Genomic DNA, 21273 nt, shown 5'->3' with positions numbered 1-21273 from the left:
TGGAGTCACCAGTGGATGGATGTTGCATGATCCAGTCTAAGCTCTTAAGAGCTGGCTAGGGGATCAGAATCAGGATGCCTTGTGGACTCAGTCTAGGGACTTTGGCTCCGAAAGAGGGGTGCTGCTGGATTGGAGTAAGTAGCCCTGGAACCTCTGAGGCACGGACATTCTAATCCCTGGTGAGCAGCGGAAGGGGGAGACTCTGTTGCCTGTTACATTTGTGTGTTTTGCTGGTTATGTGTTATGTTCCGTTAATATTTTGGGGATCCAATAAAGTCTAATTATTGTGATTCCCTCACCCTGTGTTGTCTGAGTAGTGATACGCCCACGGTTAAGGAGGCCGGCGTTCAGTTGGGATGAGCCCTGGGCCACACCGTCTTTCTAAAGGCGGCTGGATCAGCGGACGAGAGCACCCACTGACCCCCGCGTCTCCACAGAAGAGCACCCACTGACCCCCGAGTCTCCACAGAGAGCACCCACTGACCCCCGAGTCTCCACAGAGAGCACCCACTGACCCCTGGGTCTCCACAATGAGAACTGCTGACATCCTCTGTGCTGCAGGAGACGCTGCTCCTCTGTGTGACCTCCTGTATAATGAGAACTCTGCTGTAATCCTCTGTGCTGCAGGGAACTCTATTCCTCAAAATGACCGCTCCATCTACACCTCCTCCATCTGCACCACAACTACTCCCCCTACATCTCCTATATCTACACCCCAACTGCTCCCTCTACACCTCCATCTACACCTGACCGCCCCTCTACACCCCCTATATCTACACCCGACTGCTCCTCTACACCCCCTATATCTACACCTGACCGCCCCTCTACACCCCCTATATCTACACCCGACTGCTCCTCTACACCCCCTATATCTACACCCGACTGCTCCTCTACACCCCCTATATCTACACCCGACTGCTCCTCTACACCCCCTATATCTACACCCGACTGCTCCTCTACACCCCCTATATATCTACACCTGACTGCTCCTCTACACCCCCTATATCTACACCTGACTGCTCCTCTACACCCCCTATATCTACACCCGACTGCTCCTCTACACCCCCTATATCTACACCTGACTGCTCCTATACACCCCCTATATCTACACCTGACTGCTCCTCTACACCTCCTATATCTACACCCGACTGCTCCTCTACACCCCCTATATCTACACCCGACTGCTCCTCTACACCCCCTATATATCTACACCTGACTGCTCCTCTACACCCCCTATATCTACACCTGACTGCTCCTCTACACCTCCTATATCTACACCCGACTGCTCCTCTACACCCCCTATATATCTACACCTGACTGCCCCTCTACACCCCCTATATCTACACCCGACTGCTCCTCTACACCCCCTATATCTACACCCAACTGCTCCTCTACACCCCCTATATCTACACCCAACTGCTCCTCTACACCCCCTATATCTACACCTGACTGCCCCTCTACACCCCCTATATCTACACCTGACTGCTCCTCTACACCTCCTATATCTACACCCGACTGCTCCTCTACACCCCCTATATCTACACCCGACTGCTCCTCTACACCCCCTATATCTACACCTGACTGCTCCTCTACACCCCCTATATCTACACCTGACTGCTCCTCTACACCCCCTATATCTACACCCGACTGCCCCTCTACACCCCCTATATCTACACCTGACTGCTCCTCTACACCCCCTATATCTACACCTGACTGCCCCTCTACACCTCCTATATCTACACCTGACTGCTCCTCTACACCTCCTATATCTACACCTGACTGCCCCGCTACACCTCCTATATCTACACCTGACTGCTCCTCTACACCTCCTATATCTACACCTGACTGCTCCTCTACACCCCCTATATCTACACCTGACTGCTCCTCTACACCCCCTATATCTACACCCGACTGCTCCTCTACACCTCCTATATCTACACCTGACTGCCCCTCTACACCTCCTATATCTACACCTGACTGCCCCTCTACACCCCCTATATCTACACCTGACTGCTCCTCTACACCTCCTATATCTACACCTGACTGCTCCTCTACACCCCCTATATCTACACCTGACTGCTCCTCTACACCCCCTATATCTACACCTGACTGCTCCTCTACACCCCCTATATCTACACCTGACTGCCCCTCTACACCTTCTATATCTACCCCTGACTGCTCCTCTACACCCCCTATATCTACACCCGACTGCTCCTCTACACCCCCTATATCTACACCTGACTGCTCCTCTACACCTCCTATATCTACACCTGACTGCCCCTCTACACCTCCTATATCTATACCTGACTGCCCCCCTACACCCCCTATATCTACACCCGACTGCCCCTCTACACCCCCTATATCTACACCTGACTGCTCCTCTACACCCCCTATATCTACACCTGACTGCTCCTCTACACCTCCTATATCTACACCTGACTGCTCCTCTACACCCCCTATATCTACACCTGACTGCTCCTCTACACCTCCTATATCTACACCCGACTGCTCCTATACACCCCCTCCCCCTATATCTACACCTGACTGCTCCTCTACACCCCCTATATCTACACCCGACTGCTCCTATACACCCCCTCCCCCTATATCTACACCTGACTGCTCCTCTACACCCCCTATATCTACACCTGACTGCTCCTCTACACCTCCTATATCTACACCTGACTGCTCCTCTACACCCCCTATATCTACACCCGACTGCTCCTATACACCCCCTCCCCCTATATCTACACCTGACTGCTCCTCTACACCTCCTATATCTACACCTGACTGCTCCTCTACACCCCCTATATCTACACCCGACTGCTCCTATACACCCCCTCCCCCTATATCTACACCTGACTGCTCCTCTACACCCCCTATATCTACACCCGACTGCTCCTATACACCCCCTCCCCCTATATCTACACCTGACTGCCCCTCTACACCCACTATATCTACACCTGACTGCTCCTCTACACCCCCTATATATACACCCAACTGCTCCTCTACACCCCCTATATCTACACCTGACTGCTCCTCTACACCCCCTATATCTACACCCGACTGCTCCTATACACCCCCTCCCCCTATATCTACACCTGACTGCCCCTCTACACCCACTATATCTACACCTGACTGCTCCTCTACACCCCCTATATCTACACCCAACTGCTCCTCTACACCTCCTATATCTACACCTGACTGCTCCTCTACACCCCCTATATCTACACCCGACTGCTCCTCTACACCCCCTATATCTAAACCCGACTGCTCCTCTACACCCCCTATATCTACACCTGACTGCTCCTCTACACCCCCTATATCTACACCTGACTGCTCCTATACACCCCCTATATCTACACCTGACTGCTCCTCTACACCCCCTATATCTACACCCGACTGCTCCTCTACACCCCCTATATCTACACCCGACTGCTCCTCTACACCCCCTATATCTACACCCGACTGCTCCTCTACACCCCCTATATCTACACCCGACTGCCCCTCTACACCCCCTATATCTACACCCGACTGCTCCTATACACCCCCTATATCTACACCTGACTGCTCCTCTACACCCCCTATATCTACACCTGACTGCTCCTCTACACCCCCTATATCTACACCTGACTGCTCCTCTACACCTCCTATATCTACACCCGACTGCTCCTCTACACCCCCTATATCTACACCTGACTGCTCCTTTACACCCCCTATATCTACACCCGACTGCTCCTCTACACCCCCTATATCTACACCCGACTGCTCCTCTACACCCCCTATATCTACACCTGACTGCTCCTTTACACCCCCTATATCTACACCCGACTGCTCCTCTACACCCCCTATATCTACACCCGACTGCTCCTCTACACCCCCTATATCTACACCCGACTGCTCCTCTACACCCCCTATATCTACACCCGACTGCCCCTCTACACCCCCTATATCTACACCCGACTGCTCCTATACACCCCCTATATCTACACCTGACTGCTCCTATACACCCCCTATATCTACACCTGACTGCTCCTCTACACCTCCTATATCTACACCCGACTGCTCCTCTACACCCCCTATATCTACACCCGACTGCTCCTCTACACCCCCTATATCTACACCCGACTGCCCCTCTACACCCCCTATATCTACACCCGACTGCTCCTATACACCCCCTATATCTACACCTGACTGCTCCTATACACCCCCTATATCTACACCTGACTGCTCCTCTACACCTCCTATATCTACACCCGACTGCTCCTCTACACCCCCTATATCTACACCTGACTGCTCCTCTACACCTCCTATATCTACACCCGACTGCTCCTCTACACCTATATCTACACCTGACTGCTCCTCTACACCTCCTATATCTACACCTGACTGCTCCTCTACACCCCCTATATCTACACCTGACTGCTCCTCTACACCTCCTATATCTACACCTGACTGCCCCTCTACACCCCCTATATCTACACCTGACTGCTCCTCTACACCTCCTATATCTACACCTGACTGCCCCTCTACACCTCCTATATCTACACCTGACTGCTCCTCTACACCTCCTATATCTACACCCGACTGCCCCTCTACACCCCCTATATCTACACCCGACTGCTCCTCTACACCCCCTATATCTACACCCGACTGCCCCTCTACACCCACTATATCTACACCTGACTGCTCCTCTACACCTCCTATATCTACACCTGACTGCTCCTCTACACCCCCTATATCTACACCTGACTGCCCCTCTACACCCCCTATATCTACACCCGACTGCCCCTCTACACCCCCTATATCTACACCTGACTGCTCCTCTACACCCCCTATATCTACACCTGACTGCCCCTCTACACCCCCTATATCTACACCTGACTGCTCCTCTACACCTCCTATATCTACACCTGACTGCCCCTCTACACCCCCTATATCTACACCTGACTGCCCCTCTACACCTCCTATATCTACACCCGACTGCTCCTCTACACCTCCTATATCTACACCTGACTGCTCCTCTACACCCCCTATATCTACACCTGACTGCTCCTCTACACCTCCTATATCTACACCCGACTGCTCCTCTACACCCCCTATATCTACACCTGACTGCTCCTCTACACCTCCTATATCTACACCTGACTGCTCCTCTACACCTCCTATATCTACACCCGACTGCTCCTCTACACCTCCTATATCTACACCTGACTGCTCCTCTACACCCCCTATATCTACACCTGACTGCTCCTCTACACCCCCTATATCTACACCTGACTGCCCCTCTACACCTCCTATATCTACACCTGACTGCTCCTCTACACCTCCTATATCTACACCTGACTGCTCCTCTACACCTCCTATATCTACACCCGACTGCTCCTCTACACCTCCTATATCTACACCTGACTGCTCCTCTACACCCCCTATATCTACACCTGACTGCTCCTCTACACCCCCTATATCTACACCTGACTGCCCCTCTACACCTTCTATATCTACCCCTGACTGCTCCTCTACACCCCCTATATCTACACCCGACTGCTCCTCTACACCCCCTATATCTACACCTGACTGCTCCTCTACACCCCCTATATCTACACCTGACTGCTCCTCTACACCTCCTATATCTACACCCGACTGCTATACACCCCCTCCCCCTATATCTACACCTGATGGTGTCCATAGTGCGGAGATGAATGTGGTTTCTTAGCCTTTGCTGCCATCTTGTGGTGACTTCTCTCAGTGCAGGCGTTTCCAGTGTGAGGACAGTGCGGGGGTCTATATAGGGGCGAGACCCTTCACGATGTCAGCCTCCTGCATTGCTTCTATAATTAGGTGGGATTTGCCTTCTCCTGCAGTAACGTAGCCTGTGTATCCCCGATGTGACCCCGTGTCCTGGAGCTGATCCCAGCCCCCTTGTCCTTTCTCCTGTTGTACAATGATCTGTGCCTCCTCCACCCCTTACTATATGCCCCCTGGGGTCACTCTCTGGTCACTCGTCTTCATTCTTCTCCCATTATCCTCATATCTCTTATGCAAAATAGAAGTCCTGACCAGTGTACAACTCCAGACATAATGTGGGGTCCACCTGCACCCACTAGCCCTGGCCCCCCAACTAGCAGACTATGAAAGGGGAGGACACCTCTGTAGCTAAAATTACACTAAACAGCAAAACACAGAAAAGCAGCAGAATAGTGACTGCAGCTCGGAAGGTGATTGGAGGATAAGACACAATGTAACAGCAGAATAGTGAGTGCAGCTCTGGAGGTGACTGGAGGATGAGACACAATGTAACAGCAGAATAGTGACTGCAGCTCTGGAGGTGACTGGAGGATAAGACAAAATATAACAGCAGAATAGTGACTGCAGCTCTGGAGGTGACTGGAGGATAAAACATGATGTAACAGCAGAATAGTGAGTGCAGCTCTGGAGGTGACTGGAGGATAAGAGAGAATATAACAGCAGAATAGTGAGTGCAGCTCTGGAGATGAGTGGAGGATGAGACACAATGTAACAGCAGAATAGTGACTGCAGCTCTGGAGGTGACTGGAGGATAAGACAAAATATAACAGCAGAATAGTGACTGCAGCTCTGGAGGTGACTGGAGGATAAGACATGATGTAACAGCAGAATAGTGAGTGCAGCTCTGGAGCTTACCGATCATGAAGTTGGTGCGTGCCGCGGTCTGTCCGTACTGCTGCTCGATGTACTTTGGTTTATAAGTCACCATTCCCACCAGTGAGTTATACTGGAAGACGCTGCCGCACAGGAACAGGAAGAAGACGGGGTTCCCGAGGAGCCGCTTCATGGACGGCAGGAATTCTGAAGAGGGGAGAGTGGTTATATAGGGGGAGGGGAGGTTATATAGAAGAAGAGGAGGGGTTATATAGGGGGGTGAGAGGTTATATAGGAGGGTGAGAGGTTATATAGGAGAAGGGGTGAGAGGTTATATAGGGGGGTGAGAGGTTATATAGGGGGAGGGGAGAGTGGTTATATAGGGAGAGGGGAGAGTGGTTATATAGGGGGAGGGGGGAGAGTGGTTATATAGGGGGAGGGGGGAGAGTGGTTATATAGGGGGAGGGGGAGAGTGGTTATATAGGGGGAGGGGTGAGAGGTTATATAGGGGGAGGGGGAGTGGTTATATAGGGGGAGGGGGAGAGTGGTTATATAGGGGGAGGGGAGAGTGGTTATATAGGGAGAGGGGAGAGTGGTTATATAGGGGGAGGGGGGAGAGTGGTTATATAGGGGGAGGGGGGAGAGTGGTTATATAGGGGGAGGGGGGAGAGTGGTTATATAGGGGGAGGGGGAGAGTGGTTATATAGGGGGAGGGGTGAGAGGTTATATAGGGGGACTGTAGAGAGGTTATATAGGGGAGGGGTGAGAGGTTATATAGGGGAGGGGAGAGAGGTTATATAGGGGGAGGGGAGGTTATATAGAAGAAGAGGAGGTGTTATATAGGGGGGTGAGAGGTTATATAGGAGGGTGAGTGGTTATATAGGGGGAGGGGTGAGAGGTTATATAGGGGGAGGGGAGAGAGGTTATATAGGGGGAGGGGAGAGAGGTTATATAGGGGAACGGTAGAGAGGTTATATAGGGGGAGTGGTGACAGGTAATATAGGGAGGGGTGAGAGGCTATATAGGGGGAGGGGAGAGAGATTATATAGGTGGAGGGGGAGAGTGGTTATATAGGGGGAGGGGGAGGAGAGGGGTTATATAGGGGGAGGGGGGAGAGTGGTTATATAGGGGGAGGGGGGAGAGTGGTTATATAGGGGGAGGGGGGAGAGGTTATATAGGGGGAGGGTGAGAGGTTATATAGGGGGACGGTAGAGAGGTTATATAGGGGGAGGGGTGAGATGTTATATAGGGGCAGGGGTGAGAGGTTATATAGGGGGACGGTAGAGAGGTTATATAGGGGGACGGTAGAGAGGTTATATAGGGGGAGGGGTGAGATGTTATATAGGGGCAGGGGTGAGAGGTTATATAGGGGGACGGTAGAGAGGTTATATAGGGGGAGGGGTGAGAGGTTATATAGGGGGAGGGGTGAGAGGTTATATAGGGGGAGGGGTGAGAGGTTATATATGAGTTGCCCTCTATGCCAGAGCTGGCCCTGGATAAGTATTAGCGCCCCTCTACCTCGGGCCATGGTCAGCAGTTGCCCGGGGTCCGGGGGAAGCCTCTGGTCTCGCAGTTCCTCCAGGATGAACCTGCATTGCTCGGAGGGGGTGCTGGAGTTCTTTCGGGGCTCAGATCTCGGCTGCTCCTTCGGTAAAAACCAGAACGGGATGGTGGCGAGGACACTAATGGCTCCAGCAACCAGGTACCCGAGCCACCAAGCCCCGACCCACTGCTGGTCCTGAGGGGTGATGGTCACTGCATCTGCACAGAAACATGGCGCTCTCAGAGAGGAGTGTGAGCCGGATTCCCCTCCCCCGTCTGCAGCCCCCCGCTGTGTAATGTGGGGGGCATCACAGAGTTGTGTACCCCACACACCAAATTCTTCAGTGGTTCACAATCTCCTCGTCCTTCACCCGATCTGTCAAATGATCCACTAAGCATCATTTGTGCTAGTCACAATGCATGAATACAGTGGGGGATCTCACAATGTGCTGCCTATGCACTGCATTTTCTTCAGACTCTTCGCTCTACATAGTTAGTGACTGGGATAACAAAGTTTCCGGTTGGATAAAGTGAGATTTGTCATCTTGATATTTACCGGGGCAGAGTGCAGCAGCTCATGAAAAACATTTCAACTTGTGTGCTCTGCATAGGCAGTAACTGAACCTGCGTACCTCATCACTATAGACAGTGTACATAGTGTGTGCATAATACATGCCTGGAGCACACACTCCGCACGACTATCTGCAGGCACTTTCCTTACCCCTAACTGGAGATAGGACTAGGCTGTTACTACCATTAGGGCCGGGGGTTAGGACCAGTACTAGGATTAGGACAGAGGGTTAGGACTAGTACTAAGCTTAGGGCAGAGGGTTAGGACTAGTGCTAGGATTAGGGCAGAGGGTTAGGACTAGTACTAAGCTTAGGGCAGAGGGTTAGGACTAGAATTAGGGCAGAGGGTTAGGACTAGTGCTAGGATTAGGGCAGAGGGTTAGGACTAGCGCTGGGATTAGGGCAGAGGGTTAGGACTAGCGCTGGGATTAGGGCAGAGGGTTAGGACTAGCGCTGGGATTAGGGCAGAGGGTTAGGACTAGCGCTGAGATTAGGGCAGAGGGTTAGGACTAGCACTGAGATTAGGGCAGAGGGTTAGGACTAGCACTGGGATTAGGGCAGAGGGTTAGGACTAGCACTGGGATTAGGGCAGAGGGTTAGGACTAGCACTGGGATTAGGGCAGAGGGTTAGGACTAGCACTGGGATTAGGGCAGAGGGTTAGGACTAGCACTGGGATTAGGGCAGAGGGTTAGGACTAGAATTAGGGCAGAGGGTTAGGACTAGTGCTAGGATTAGGGCAGAGGGTTAGGACTAGCACTGGGATTAGGGCAGAGGGTTAGGACTAGCACTGGGATTAGGGCAGAGGGTTAGGACTAGAATTAGGGCAGAGGGTTAGGACTAGTGCTAGGATTAGGGCAGAGGGTTAGGACTAGTACTAAGCTTAGGGCAGAGGGTTAGGACTAGAATTAGGGCAGAGGGTTAGGACTAGTGCTAGGATTAGGGCAGAGGGTTAGGACTAGCGCTGGGATTAGGGCAGAGGGTTAGGACTAGCACTGGGATTAGGGCAGAGGGTTAGGACTAGCACTGAGATTAGGGCAGAGGGTTAGGACTAGCACTGGGATTAGGGCAGAGGGTTAGGACTAGCACTGGGATTAGGGCAGAGGGTTAGGACTAGCACTGGGATTAGGGCAGAGGGTTAGGACTAGCACTGGGATTAGGGCAGAGGGTTAGGACTAGCACTGGGATTAGGGCAGAGGGTTAGGACTAGCACTGGGATTAGGGCAGAGGGTTAGGACTAGCACTGGGATTAGGGCAGAGGGTTAGGACTAGCACTGAGATTAGGGCAGAGGGTTAGGACTAGCACTGAGATTAGGGCAGAGGGTTAGGACTAGCACTGAGATTAGGGCAGAGGGTTAGGACTAGCACTGAGATTAGGGCAGAGGGTTAGGACTAGCACTGGGATTAGGGCAGAGGGTTAGGACTAGCACTGGGATTAGGGCAGAGGGTTAGGACTAGCACTGGGATTAGGGCAGAGGGTTAGGACTAGCACTGGGATTAGGGCAGAGGGTTAGGACTAGCACTGGGATTAGGGCAGAGGGTTAGGACTAGCACTGGGATTAGGGCAGAGGGTTAGGGTTAGGGCTGGGAATTGATAATCTATCATACTGCTGCAGTAGACCTCACTGTATAAAATGTGTGGGATTAAGTGAAGGTGGGGAACTACTCACCCACACCCACCGCGCCCAAATCCACGAACAGCGAGGCGCTGAGTGACCCCAGAAGAAATCCAAATATGGGGCCAATCACTGCTGCTGTCTGTATGCAACCTGCAAGACACCAGGGGCAGAGCTGCACACAGGATGTAACAGGGGAACTGGGAGTGCAGCTCTGGAGGAAAAGACACCATGTAACAGCAGAATAGTGACTGCAGCTCTGAAGGTGACTGGGGGATAAGACAATATAACAGCAGAATAATGAGTGCAGCTCTGGAGGACACTGGAAGATAAGACATGATGAATAGTGAGTGCAGCTCTGGAGGTGACTAGAGGCATGATGTAACAGCAGAATAGTGACTGCAGCTCTGGAGGTGACTGGAGGCTAAAACACGATGTAACAGCAGAACAGTGAGTGTAGCTCTGGAGGTGAGCGGAGGATAACACAATGTAACAGAACAGTGAGTGCAGCTCTGGAGGATATCAGTGTTGGATGCTTCTAGTGATGATTTATTACCAATGTAGAATGCAGCGTTGTCCTCGGCTGCGTAGTCGTCGATGTATGAGATCCCCAGGGGTTGGATCGGAGCTTCTCCCACTCCACGCAGCAGATTTCCCAACAAGATGAAGATCCAAAGAGAATTCTCAAAATTTCTCTGGCAGCCTGAGGAGTGACCACAGCGTGACCCCGGAGCACAAGGGAACAGCCCCCAACTACATCTGGAAACATTGGGGTGTCCTGCAAATGTGATAGTTCTGAATCTACAGTGATGTTCTCTGAACCAATCAGATGCGGTGACCTCTGCTGCCCCGCCTCCCCTCTGCTGCCCCGCCTCCCCTCTGCTGCGGAGCTGCAGCTTTTGTCTACACTTGCCAGTGACGCAGCGAGTCTCACATCACATCACCCTGCACGGCCACACACTCTGGACAGGAGCAATTCAGCTGCATAGAAATACATGCAGGAGACCCGCTCCTGTCAGGAGAGAAGCCGGCCGCTCCGGGAGATGCCATCCGATAATCCTGCGAATCATACGTTCATGTGAGCGTGAGGAGGGAGATGAAGCTGCATCCCCCTCCTCCCACTCACAGTGTGTAACCTCACAGACAGCAGCTGCATCCCCCTCATAGTGTAACCTCACAGACAGAAGCTGCATCCCCCTCCTCCCTCTTACAGTGTGTAATGTTATGATTCAGGGACTGAGGAGGATAAAAAAATGCAGAATCCCAAATAGTAACAGAGTGGCTGGAACCTTAACGGACTGCAGACCTAATCCTGACACACAACTAGAAGTAGCTGTGGGACAAGCCTACAATGACCTGGTCGTCTCGACACAGCCGGAGAACTAAATAATCTCACAGATAGAAATATAAGAAAGCTAATCTGCCTCGGAGCAGTCCCCAAAGATAGATAGATAGCCCCCCACATGTAAAGGCTACGGTGATATAGAAAAATACAATACAAAGCTAGAAAAGACAGCTTCAGCAAAAGTGAGGCCCAAACTATCTTTATATCTTTATATAAGAAAGGATAGCAAGGAGCAACTGTCTGCAACCGTAAAAACCCCAATATATACCAGCACTTCTGATATGGAAAAATCCTGAGGTCACACAACCTCTCCCCCACTGTATCAGCACTCTGATGTTACTGGGATCCAAAAACACTAATACAGATGAGGAACTGAATTAATACCAAACATGACAAACACAATACATAGCAGAATCATGGAGCTAAGTATATAGACACTCCTAGCAGGGAATGATCCCATTACACTAAGAACTCCACACAGACAAAATAGGAATCAAGCATTAGTATCAAAGCAGAAAAACACCCAAGAAAGTGGAAACAAACAGCAGAGGCCCAAAGACCACTTATCTGAGAGTTTCTGGTAGTGAGCAGGGCTGGTTACAGAATGTCCTTCACACACAGGAGACCATTGACCACCGGCAAGTAACAAGAGAAAACTACTCAGTTATATAGTCCCAGTCTGACCCGGATTGCCAGTCCTCTACAGGTGTGTGGCTCTCATTCCACACATCAACTGCACCGCGAGCACTGACCACAAGAGGAAGCTCCAAACTGGAAAACGTATTCACAACAGTGTAACCTCACAGACAGAAGCTGCATCCCCCTCCTCCCCCTCACAGAAGCTGATTTCTCATTACTGTGGTTGACAGCGAGAGAAAGGAGAGACTGCCTGCACCCGGAGGCTCAGGATGAGCAGTGTACCTGGCTCCATGCTCATATGCGGTCCGTCCAGTGCATTGGATTTCTGGCTGCTGACATCTTGTAGACACAGGACAGAGGTGACGCTGGAGTTTTCCGTCCCACCCGGCACTGTCTTATACACGTAACTGCGAATATTGAAGGAGACGCTGCAGCATGGATATCACGTAAAGTTTGTGACCCCCTCCTGGCACTGTCCTCTGGGGTTTATACCACACATTTTATCAGACAATCACAGACGTAGTGACTCCCCAGCCCCTGCAGATCCTCAGCCAAAGACATTATATAGGGGATGATCTGCAGGATGTGATTGCTGCGCCACCTCACAGGAATGATGGCTACCGGGAGGCGCTGTCCATCACACCGCCCTCTACTGTAAACACGCTCTCCACAATGATTGACTGTTCCCAGCACCGCCCTCTATACTGTAAACACGCCCTGCACAATGATTGGCAGCTCCCAGCACCGCCCTCTATACTGAAAACACGCCCTCGACAATGATTGACAGCTCCCAGCACCGCCTTCTATGCTGTAAACATGCCTCCCACAATGATTGACAGCTCCCAGCACCGCCTTCTATGCTGTAAACATGCCTCCCACAATGATTGACAGCTCCCGCCACCGTCCTCTATACTGTAAACACGCCCCCTCCACTATGATTGGCAGCTCCAAGCACCGCCCTCTTTACTGTAAACACGCCCTCCGCAATGATTGACAGCTCCCGACACCGCCCGCTATACTGTAAACACACCCCCTCACTATGATTGGCAGCTGATGGCACCGCCCTCTATGCTGTAAACACGCCCCCTTCACTATGATTGGCAGCTGATGGCACTTACCGTCCCATAATGAAATGGGGCAATGCAATTAGGAAGGTTCCCGCTGACATCACCAGACACGCTCCGCCGATCAGCCGCGGCCGGTGAAGCCTCGCTCCAAAGTAACTGACGAGAGTAATAACCAGAAGATTCCCTGCAAGAAGAAGTAACACTGAAGAGACGCCGCCACTGGGGGCTACGGGACAGAGACGCCGCCACTGGGGGCTACGGGACAGAGACGCCGCCACTGGGGACTACGGGACAGACGCCGACACTGGGGACTACGGGACAGAGACGCCGACACTGGGGGCTACGGGACGCCGACACTGGGGGCTACGGGACGCCGACACTGGGGGCTACGGGACGCCGACACTGGGGGCTACGGGACGCCGACACTGGGGGCTACGGGACGCCGACACTGGGGGTACAAGTTATCACTCTGTTATTACCACGCACCAATCTCAAAGCTGCCGTCGATGACACCGACCAGGGAGGACGGGAGCTCGAATCTCCGCTCGATCTGAGTGATCGAACTCTTCAGGTAACTTCCAGTTAAAGCTTTTGCAAAATATGCAAAACTGATGGCAGAGAGGAAAATCTGCGGAGACAAAGAGCTGTGCTCAGTGCACCCCGAACCCAGGTGCCAATATCCGACCTCCCAGTCCTTACCCAGGACCTCCAACTTCGAGCCCCTCACCCCCAAGATACAAGGAACTGGGCTTGAAAAATCAAAACCTGCACATAAGGGATTCTGACATAGACGACCACTGCACTGATGGATGGCGAACTCTGCAGAGGCACCCCAAAACTGAGTACAGGGAGCGCCCCCTACTGGTGGCTGCAGACAGAATCTTATCTTGTATCTATGTATACAGGGAGCTCCCCCTAGTGGTGGCTGAAGACAGAATCTTATGTATCTCTGTATACAGGGAGCTCTACCTAGTGGTGTCTGCAGACAGGATCTTATGTATCTCTGTATAGAGAGAGCTCGCCCTAGTGGAGGCTGCAGACAGGATCTTATCATGTATCTCTGTATACAGGGAGCTCCCCCTAGTGGTGGCTGCAGGCAGGATCTTATGTATCTGTGTATACAGGGAGCTCCCCCTAGTGGTGGCTGCAGACAAGATCTTATGTATCTCTGTATACAGGGAGCTCCCCCTAGTGGTGACTGCAGACAGGATCTTATCATATATCTCTGTATACATGGAGCTCCCCCTAGTGGTGGCTGCAGACACGATCTTATCATGTATCTCTGTATACAGGGAGCTCCCCCTAGTGGTGACTGCAGACAGGATTTTATCATGTATCTCTGTATACAGGGAGCTCCCCCTAGTGGTGACTGCAGACAGGATCTTATCATATATCTCTGTATACAGGGAGCTCCCCCTAGTGATGGCTGCAGACAGGATCTTATGTATCTCTGTATACAGGAAGCTCCCCCTAGTGGAGGCTGCAGACAGGATCTTATCATGTATCTCTGTATATAGGGAGCTCCCCCTAGTGGTGGCTGCAGACAGGATCCTATGTATCTCTGAATACAGGGAGCTCCCCCTAGTTGTGGCTGCAGACAAGATCTTAGCATGTATCTATGTATACAGGGAGCTCCCTGTGATACCAATGTGATATGACTTAAGAATGAGTGTGATTAGATAGGGATCATAATCAAAAGATATAGTGATCCCAGATATTATTTGACCTATCCATAATTCAGTATCAGACAGATGTCCTCTGGCTGACCCTATTTCACTATGACCAAGCGTACGTGTCAAACAGATCTTGAGCAAAACCACAATTATCAGGAACTAACGTTTACAGTTCCACAGTCAGGAAACTTGTGGTTAGTGGATAACAGGTGTAAGGAAGCTAGCATGTAAAATTTACGGCTCATTGCAATATCTCCAGGAAAACTGGTCGGCCAGTGGTCAACTGGCAAAATGTGCAGGAAATGTGCAGGAAGCTACTGGTGGCCACAGCAGCTTGTGGTCAAGTTACATGAACATGACTCAGCTGTCACATGCTGGTCACCAATTAACCACTCAGAAAACACAACCTACAAAGTTTCTTATAAAAAGACTGGACTCTATTAATGAGATTAGGGAACCCTTCCAGGAAGCTGAAGTGTACGTACCGCTCCTGTGATGCAAAAGGCCGGGTTGTTCCTTCTCACTAATCGAGTCCCTCCGATGAGAAAGGATTGCTACAACTTAACGGTAATGTTGATGCATATTTCTGTTATTGTATAAGATTCTATAACTATAAAGTAGTTCTAATGCCTATGTACCATTGATTATTCATGTGCTATAAATAAATATATAAATAGTATAAATAGTATCTTGCTATAAAGAATCTTAGTATTCGTGCCTGATTAGGAGAGCAGTGAGCGCTTCGTAAGTACGGGCTTTCAGCCTCCTTTTTAGGAGAATTTATCAAGACACTCCCCCTAGTGGAGGCTGCAGACAGGATCTTATCATGTATCTATATTCAGGGAGCTCCCCCTAGTGGAGGCTGCAGACAGGATCTTATCATGTATCTCTGTATACAGAGAGCTCCCCCTAGTGGTGGCTGCAGACAGGATCTTATCATGTATCTATATTCAGGGAGCTCCCCCTAGTGGAGGCTGCAGACAGGATCTTATCATGTATCTCTGTATACAGGGAGCTCCCCCTAGTGGTGGCTGCAGACAGGATCTTATCATATATCTCTGTATACAGGGAGCTCCCCCTAGTGGTGGCTGCAGACAGGATCTTATGTATCTCTGTATACAGGGAGCTCCCCCTAGTGGTGACTGCAGACAGGATCTTATCATATATCTCTGTATACAGGGAGCTCCCCCTAGTGATGGCTGCAGACACGATCTTATCATGTATCTCTGTATACAGGGAGCTCCCCCTAGTGGTGACTGCAGACAGGATCTTATCATATATCTCTGTATACAGGGAGCTCCCCCTAGTGATGGCTGCAGACACGATCTTATCATGTATCTCTGTATACAGGGAGCTCCCCCTAGTGGAGGCTGCAGACAGGATCTTATCATGTATCTCTGCATACAGTGAGCTCCCCCTAGTGGTGGCTGCAGACAGGATCTTATCATGTATCTCTGTATACAGGGAGCTCCCCCTAGTGGTGACTGCAGACAGGATCTTATCATGTATCTCTGTATACAGGGATCTCCCCCTAGTGGAGGCTGCAGACAGGATCTTATCATGTATCTCTGTATACAGGGAGCTCCCCCTAGTGGTGACTGCAGACAGGATCTTATCATTTATCTCTGTATACAGGGAGCTCCCCCTAGTGGTGGCTGCAGACAGGATCTTATCATGTATCTCTGTATACAGGGAGCTCCCCCTAGTGGAGGCTGCAGACAGGATCTTATCATGTATCTCTGTATACAGAGAGCTCCCCCTAGTGGTGACTGCAGACAGGATCTTATCATGTATCTCTGTATACAGGGAACTCTCCCTAGTGACTGCAGACAGGATCTTATCATGTATCTCTGTATACAGGGAGCTCCCCCTAGTGGTGGCTGCAGACAGGATCTTATCATGTATCTCTGTATACAGGGAGCTCCCCCTAGTGGTGACTGCAGACAGGATCTTATCATGTATCTCTGTATACAGGGAACTCTCCCTAGTGACTGCAGACAGGATCTTATCATGTATCTCTGTATACAGGGAGCTCCCCCTAGTGGTGGCTGCAGACAGGATCTTATCATGTATCTCTGTATACAGGGAGCTCCCCCTAGTGGTGACTGCAGACAGGATGTTATCATGTATCTCTGTATACAGGGAGCTCCCCCTAGTGGTGGCTGCAGAACTCTAATTACAGATTTTTACCGTTAAGCCTTGGCAGCGGCTCTTCTTGGTCTGCTGCGCTGTACACTGACACACAGAGCATGATCTTCCTTCTGCGGATCGAGAACATAACATAGCGCTGCCTTTGTTTGGATCCATCTTTGAGAAGTCCAGTCTCTAGAATCAGAGAAGATATCAATACACTGACTACCTTATAGCAGGACACAGAGGAAGGAGCAGGATCCAGCAGCACAGAGTATTTCAGGAGAGGAAAGTGCTGATCTTATAGGTGGTCACAGAGATACAGAGGAAGGAGCAGATCCCAGCAGCACAGAGTATTTTAGGAGAGGAGAGCGCTGATCGTATAGGTGGTCACAGAGATACAGAGGAAGGAGCAGGTCCCCGCAGCACAGAGTATTTCAGGAGAGAAGAGCACTGATCTTATAGGAGGACATAGAGATACAGAGGAAGGAGCAGGTCCCCGCAGCACAGAGTATTTCAGGAGAGGAGAGAGCTGATCTTATAAGAGGACACAGAGATACATAGAGGAAGGAGCAGGACCCAGCAGCACAGAGTATTTCAGGAGAGGAGAGCACTGATCTTATAGGAGGACACAGAGATACTGTGAGGGCCAGGGAGGACTGGTAGGCCCAGGAGGTGGATCCACTGGGCCGAGCACCCCACCTGGAGGGCAGGGTACACGGTAGCTGGAGCACTAACGTGGCAGGAGCAGGTATCAGGAAGCAAAGACAGGGCCAGGTCACTCGGGTCACAGCGGACTTTAAGGCAGTAATAGGAAACAGGAACAAAGACCTGAGCACCGAGCTCACAAGACAAAGCACCACAAGCGATGATCAGGCCCCGCCCACATGGAGAGGCCAGTCCTATATACCCAGCATAGCCTCAGGTCATTTCCTGCTGCAGCAGTGCTGGGCTATAAGACCAGGTGAGTGGGCGCGGCCCGGTCCTATACAGAACATTAGTCAGAATCAGACTCCTGAGACCAGGAACAGGACTCTGGGGTGCATGAGTGGCGGGCGTGACCGGTGGACGCATGGACTGGACCAGTGAGGAAGGAGCGGTGGTACGGTGGCGAGGCTGGATCAGTGGGTACAGAGCGGTGGCGTGACGCAGGTGTGACTGACTCAGGGGTTACGGAGCGGTGCCTGGATGGTGAGACCGGCTTAGTAGGTAAGGAGCGCTGCTGGGACACCGGGAGCGTGACAGTACCCCCCCCTTGAAGCCCCCCTCTTCGAGCAAAGGACCCCCGGGGCACCCGGGACCGAGCCCCCGGACCGTAACCCAGCGCAAAGGAAAGGAGGGACGGCTGACCCCATGCACCCTTCTGGACCGCAACACGCTTAACCGAACATTTTCGAGCAGTGGCAACGGAAGCAACGGAAAGAGAAGGACAGTCAGAAGCAGGACTGGAATCCTGGACGGCCGTATCGGGCGTCTCGGACCGGGTATCGGTCATAGTCTCATCCTCAGTAGCCGCTGGACTCAAAGTCTCAACTCTAGAAGGCGGTGAAATCAAAGTCTCATCTCCAGAAGATGGTGGAATCGAGGTCTCGGATGCCTGGGGCGGTGGAACGTCACTGGATAGCGTAGTCTCTTCTTCAGGATCCTGCAGCTTGACTGAGTCAAGAGCCAGGGGCTGAGGAACAGGCTGCAAGCAGGTTTCGTGGCACAAGGGACTCCAGCGGGTAATCGCGCCAGAGCACCAACTAATAACAGGGTCATGGAGTTTCAGCCAGGGCAGGCCCAACAGGAGCTCAGGAGCCATCCTCGGGATCACATAGAAGGCGATGGTCTCTGTATGCCAAGAGCCAACCTGGAGGTTCACGGGCTCGGTGGTATACCGGACAGGCTCGTAGAGCGGTTTGCCGTCTACGGAGGCAAACCAGAGAGGCTTCTTCAGCGGGGTGACAGGGACCTGGTATTTGTCTACCGTGGCCTGGTGGATAAAGTTGCCTGCCGCCCCAGAATCGATGTGGGCCTCAGCTGAAAACCAGGTCCCCTCTGTCGTCACCCGGACAGTCTAACTGGAACCAAAGGGATTTCGGTGGCAAGGGTGGCGGTTCCCACCATCCCTTGGACCTGGGGTCTACCTGGTTTCACCGGGCAAGAACGGAGCATATGTGAACCGTCTCCGCATTAGAAGCACAGGCCCCGGGCGAGCCGTTCTGCATGGCGTTGCTTGGCTTGGGTCAGACGGTTCACTTGCATGGGTTCTGGTGACGATTCGCGGAAAGGCAAGGACGAGGGAGCGGTAGGTTTCTGCGAAGACAAGACGTGGCGAGGTGGTCGCTTCTCCCGGACTATCTCCTGGGCACGCTCCTGAAAACGGAGGTCAATCCGGGTGGCCAGGGAAATCAAAGCGTCCAAGGTGCATGGACGGTGAGTTTGTCTTTAATACGACCAGAGAGACCCTCCCAAAAGACCACCGTTAAGGCCTCATTGTTCCAGCCCAGCTCCGAAGCGAGCGTGCGGAACTGTATGGCATACTGGCCGACTGTTTGGGTCCCTTGGTGTAGTCGGAGGAGTGTAGAGGTCACTGCGGTAGTTCGTCCAGGTTCGGCGAAGGTGCCCCTGAAGGCTCGCAGGAACTCCTGGATGTCAGTGGTCATCGGGTCCTCGTTCTCCCACGGGGGGTAATCCAGGCCAGGGCTTCGCCTTCCAGGTGTGACATCAGGAACGCCACCTTGGCCTGGTCTGAGGCGAACAAGTGCGGGAGCAACTGGAAGTGCAGGGAGCACTGGTTCAAGAAGCCGCGGCAGGACTTGGGATCCCCTGCGTAGCGAGGCTGTGGAGGAACCTGGTTCAGACCTGGAGACTGGTTGCTGCGTGGACGAGGCGGCGGTCTGCAGCGTATATAACCGGTGGTCCACGGACGCCAGGAACTTCAGCATCCGGTTCAGGGTTCCACGCTGTTGTGCCCGCTCCTGGCGCAGCTCAACCAGCTCTGATTTCTGTGTCTCAGCGGGATCCATGGCCTGATCATACTGTGAGGGCCGGGGGGAATGGTAGGCCCAGGAGGTGGATCCACTGGACCGAGCACCCACCTGGAGGGCAGGGTACACGGTAGCTGGAGCACTAACGTGGCAGGAACGGGTGCAGGTATCAGGAAGCAAAGACAGGACCAGGTCACTAAGGTCACAGCGGACTTTAAGGCAGTAACAGGAAACAGGAACAAAGACCTGAGCACCGAGCTCACAAAACAAAGCACCACAAGCGATGATCAGGCCCCGCCCACATGGAGAGGCCGGTACTATATACCCAGCTCAGCCTCAGGTCATGTCCTGCTGCAGCAGTGCTGGGCTATAGGACCAGGAGAGTGGGCGCGGCCCGGTCCTATATACCCAGCTCAGCCTCAGGTCATGTCCTGCTGCAGCAGTGCTGGGCTATAAGACCAGGAGAGTGGGCGCGGCCCGGTCCTATATACCCAGCACAGCCTCAGGTCATGTCCTGCTGCAGCAGTGCTGGGCTATAAGACCAGGAGAGTGGGCGCGGCCCGGTCCTATATACCCAGCACAGCCTCAGGTCATGTCCTGCTGCAGCAGTGCTGGGCTATAAGACCAGGAGAGTGGGCGCGGCCCGGTCCTATATACCCAGCACAGCCTCAGGTCATGTCCTGCTGCAGCAGTGCTGGGCTATAAGAGCAGGAGAGTGGGCGCGGCCCGGTCCTATATACCCAGCACAGCCTCAGGTCATGTCCTGCTGCAGCAGTGCTGGGCTATAAGACCAGGAGAGTGGGCGCGGCCCGGTCCTATATACCCAGCACAGCCTCAGGTCATGTCCTGCTGCAGCAGTGCTGGGCTATAAGACCAGGAGAGTGGGCGCGGCCCGGTCCTATATACCCAGCACAGCCTCAGGTCATGTCCTGCTGCAGCAGTGCTGGGCTATAAGAGCAGGAGAGTGGGCGCGGCCCGGTCCTATATACCCAGCACAGCCTCAGGTCATGTCCTGCTGCAGCAGTGCTGGGCTATAAGAGCAGGAGAGTGGGCGCGGCCCGGTCCTATATACCCAGCACAGCCTCAGGTCATGTCCTGCTGCA

At 52.4% G+C, this 21273-nt stretch overlaps 1 protein-coding gene across 1 annotated transcript in view; it reads right to left on the bottom strand.

Moving 5' to 3' along the window:
- The window catches only part of SLCO1C1 (solute carrier organic anion transporter family member 1C1), a 54927-nt gene that overhangs the window by 19761 nt on the left and 13893 nt on the right, over positions 1-21273 (bottom strand). Inside the window, exons 2-9 of the mRNA XM_075343493.1 lie at positions 17259-17393; positions 13882-14023; positions 13447-13579; positions 12611-12735; positions 10901-11047; positions 10399-10497; positions 8137-8379; positions 6661-6825 (exon numbers count right to left, since the gene is read on the bottom strand). Of these exons, the coding sequence (XP_075199608.1) occupies positions 6661-6825; positions 8137-8379; positions 10399-10497; positions 10901-11047; positions 12611-12735; positions 13447-13579; positions 13882-14023; positions 17259-17375 (1171 nt within the window). The 5' untranslated portion in view covers positions 17376-17393. The remainder of the gene's footprint in view (positions 1-6660; positions 6826-8136; positions 8380-10398; positions 10498-10900; positions 11048-12610; positions 12736-13446; positions 13580-13881; positions 14024-17258; positions 17394-21273) is intronic.

This window comes from Anomaloglossus baeobatrachus, chromosome 4 (genome assembly GCF_048569485.1).
Source record: "Anomaloglossus baeobatrachus isolate aAnoBae1 chromosome 4, aAnoBae1.hap1, whole genome shotgun sequence".
NCBI lineage: Eukaryota > Metazoa > Chordata > Amphibia > Anura > Aromobatidae > Anomaloglossus > Anomaloglossus baeobatrachus.
Note: the sequence above shows the minus strand (reverse complement) of the source record. Positions and strands in the feature narration are given on the sequence as shown.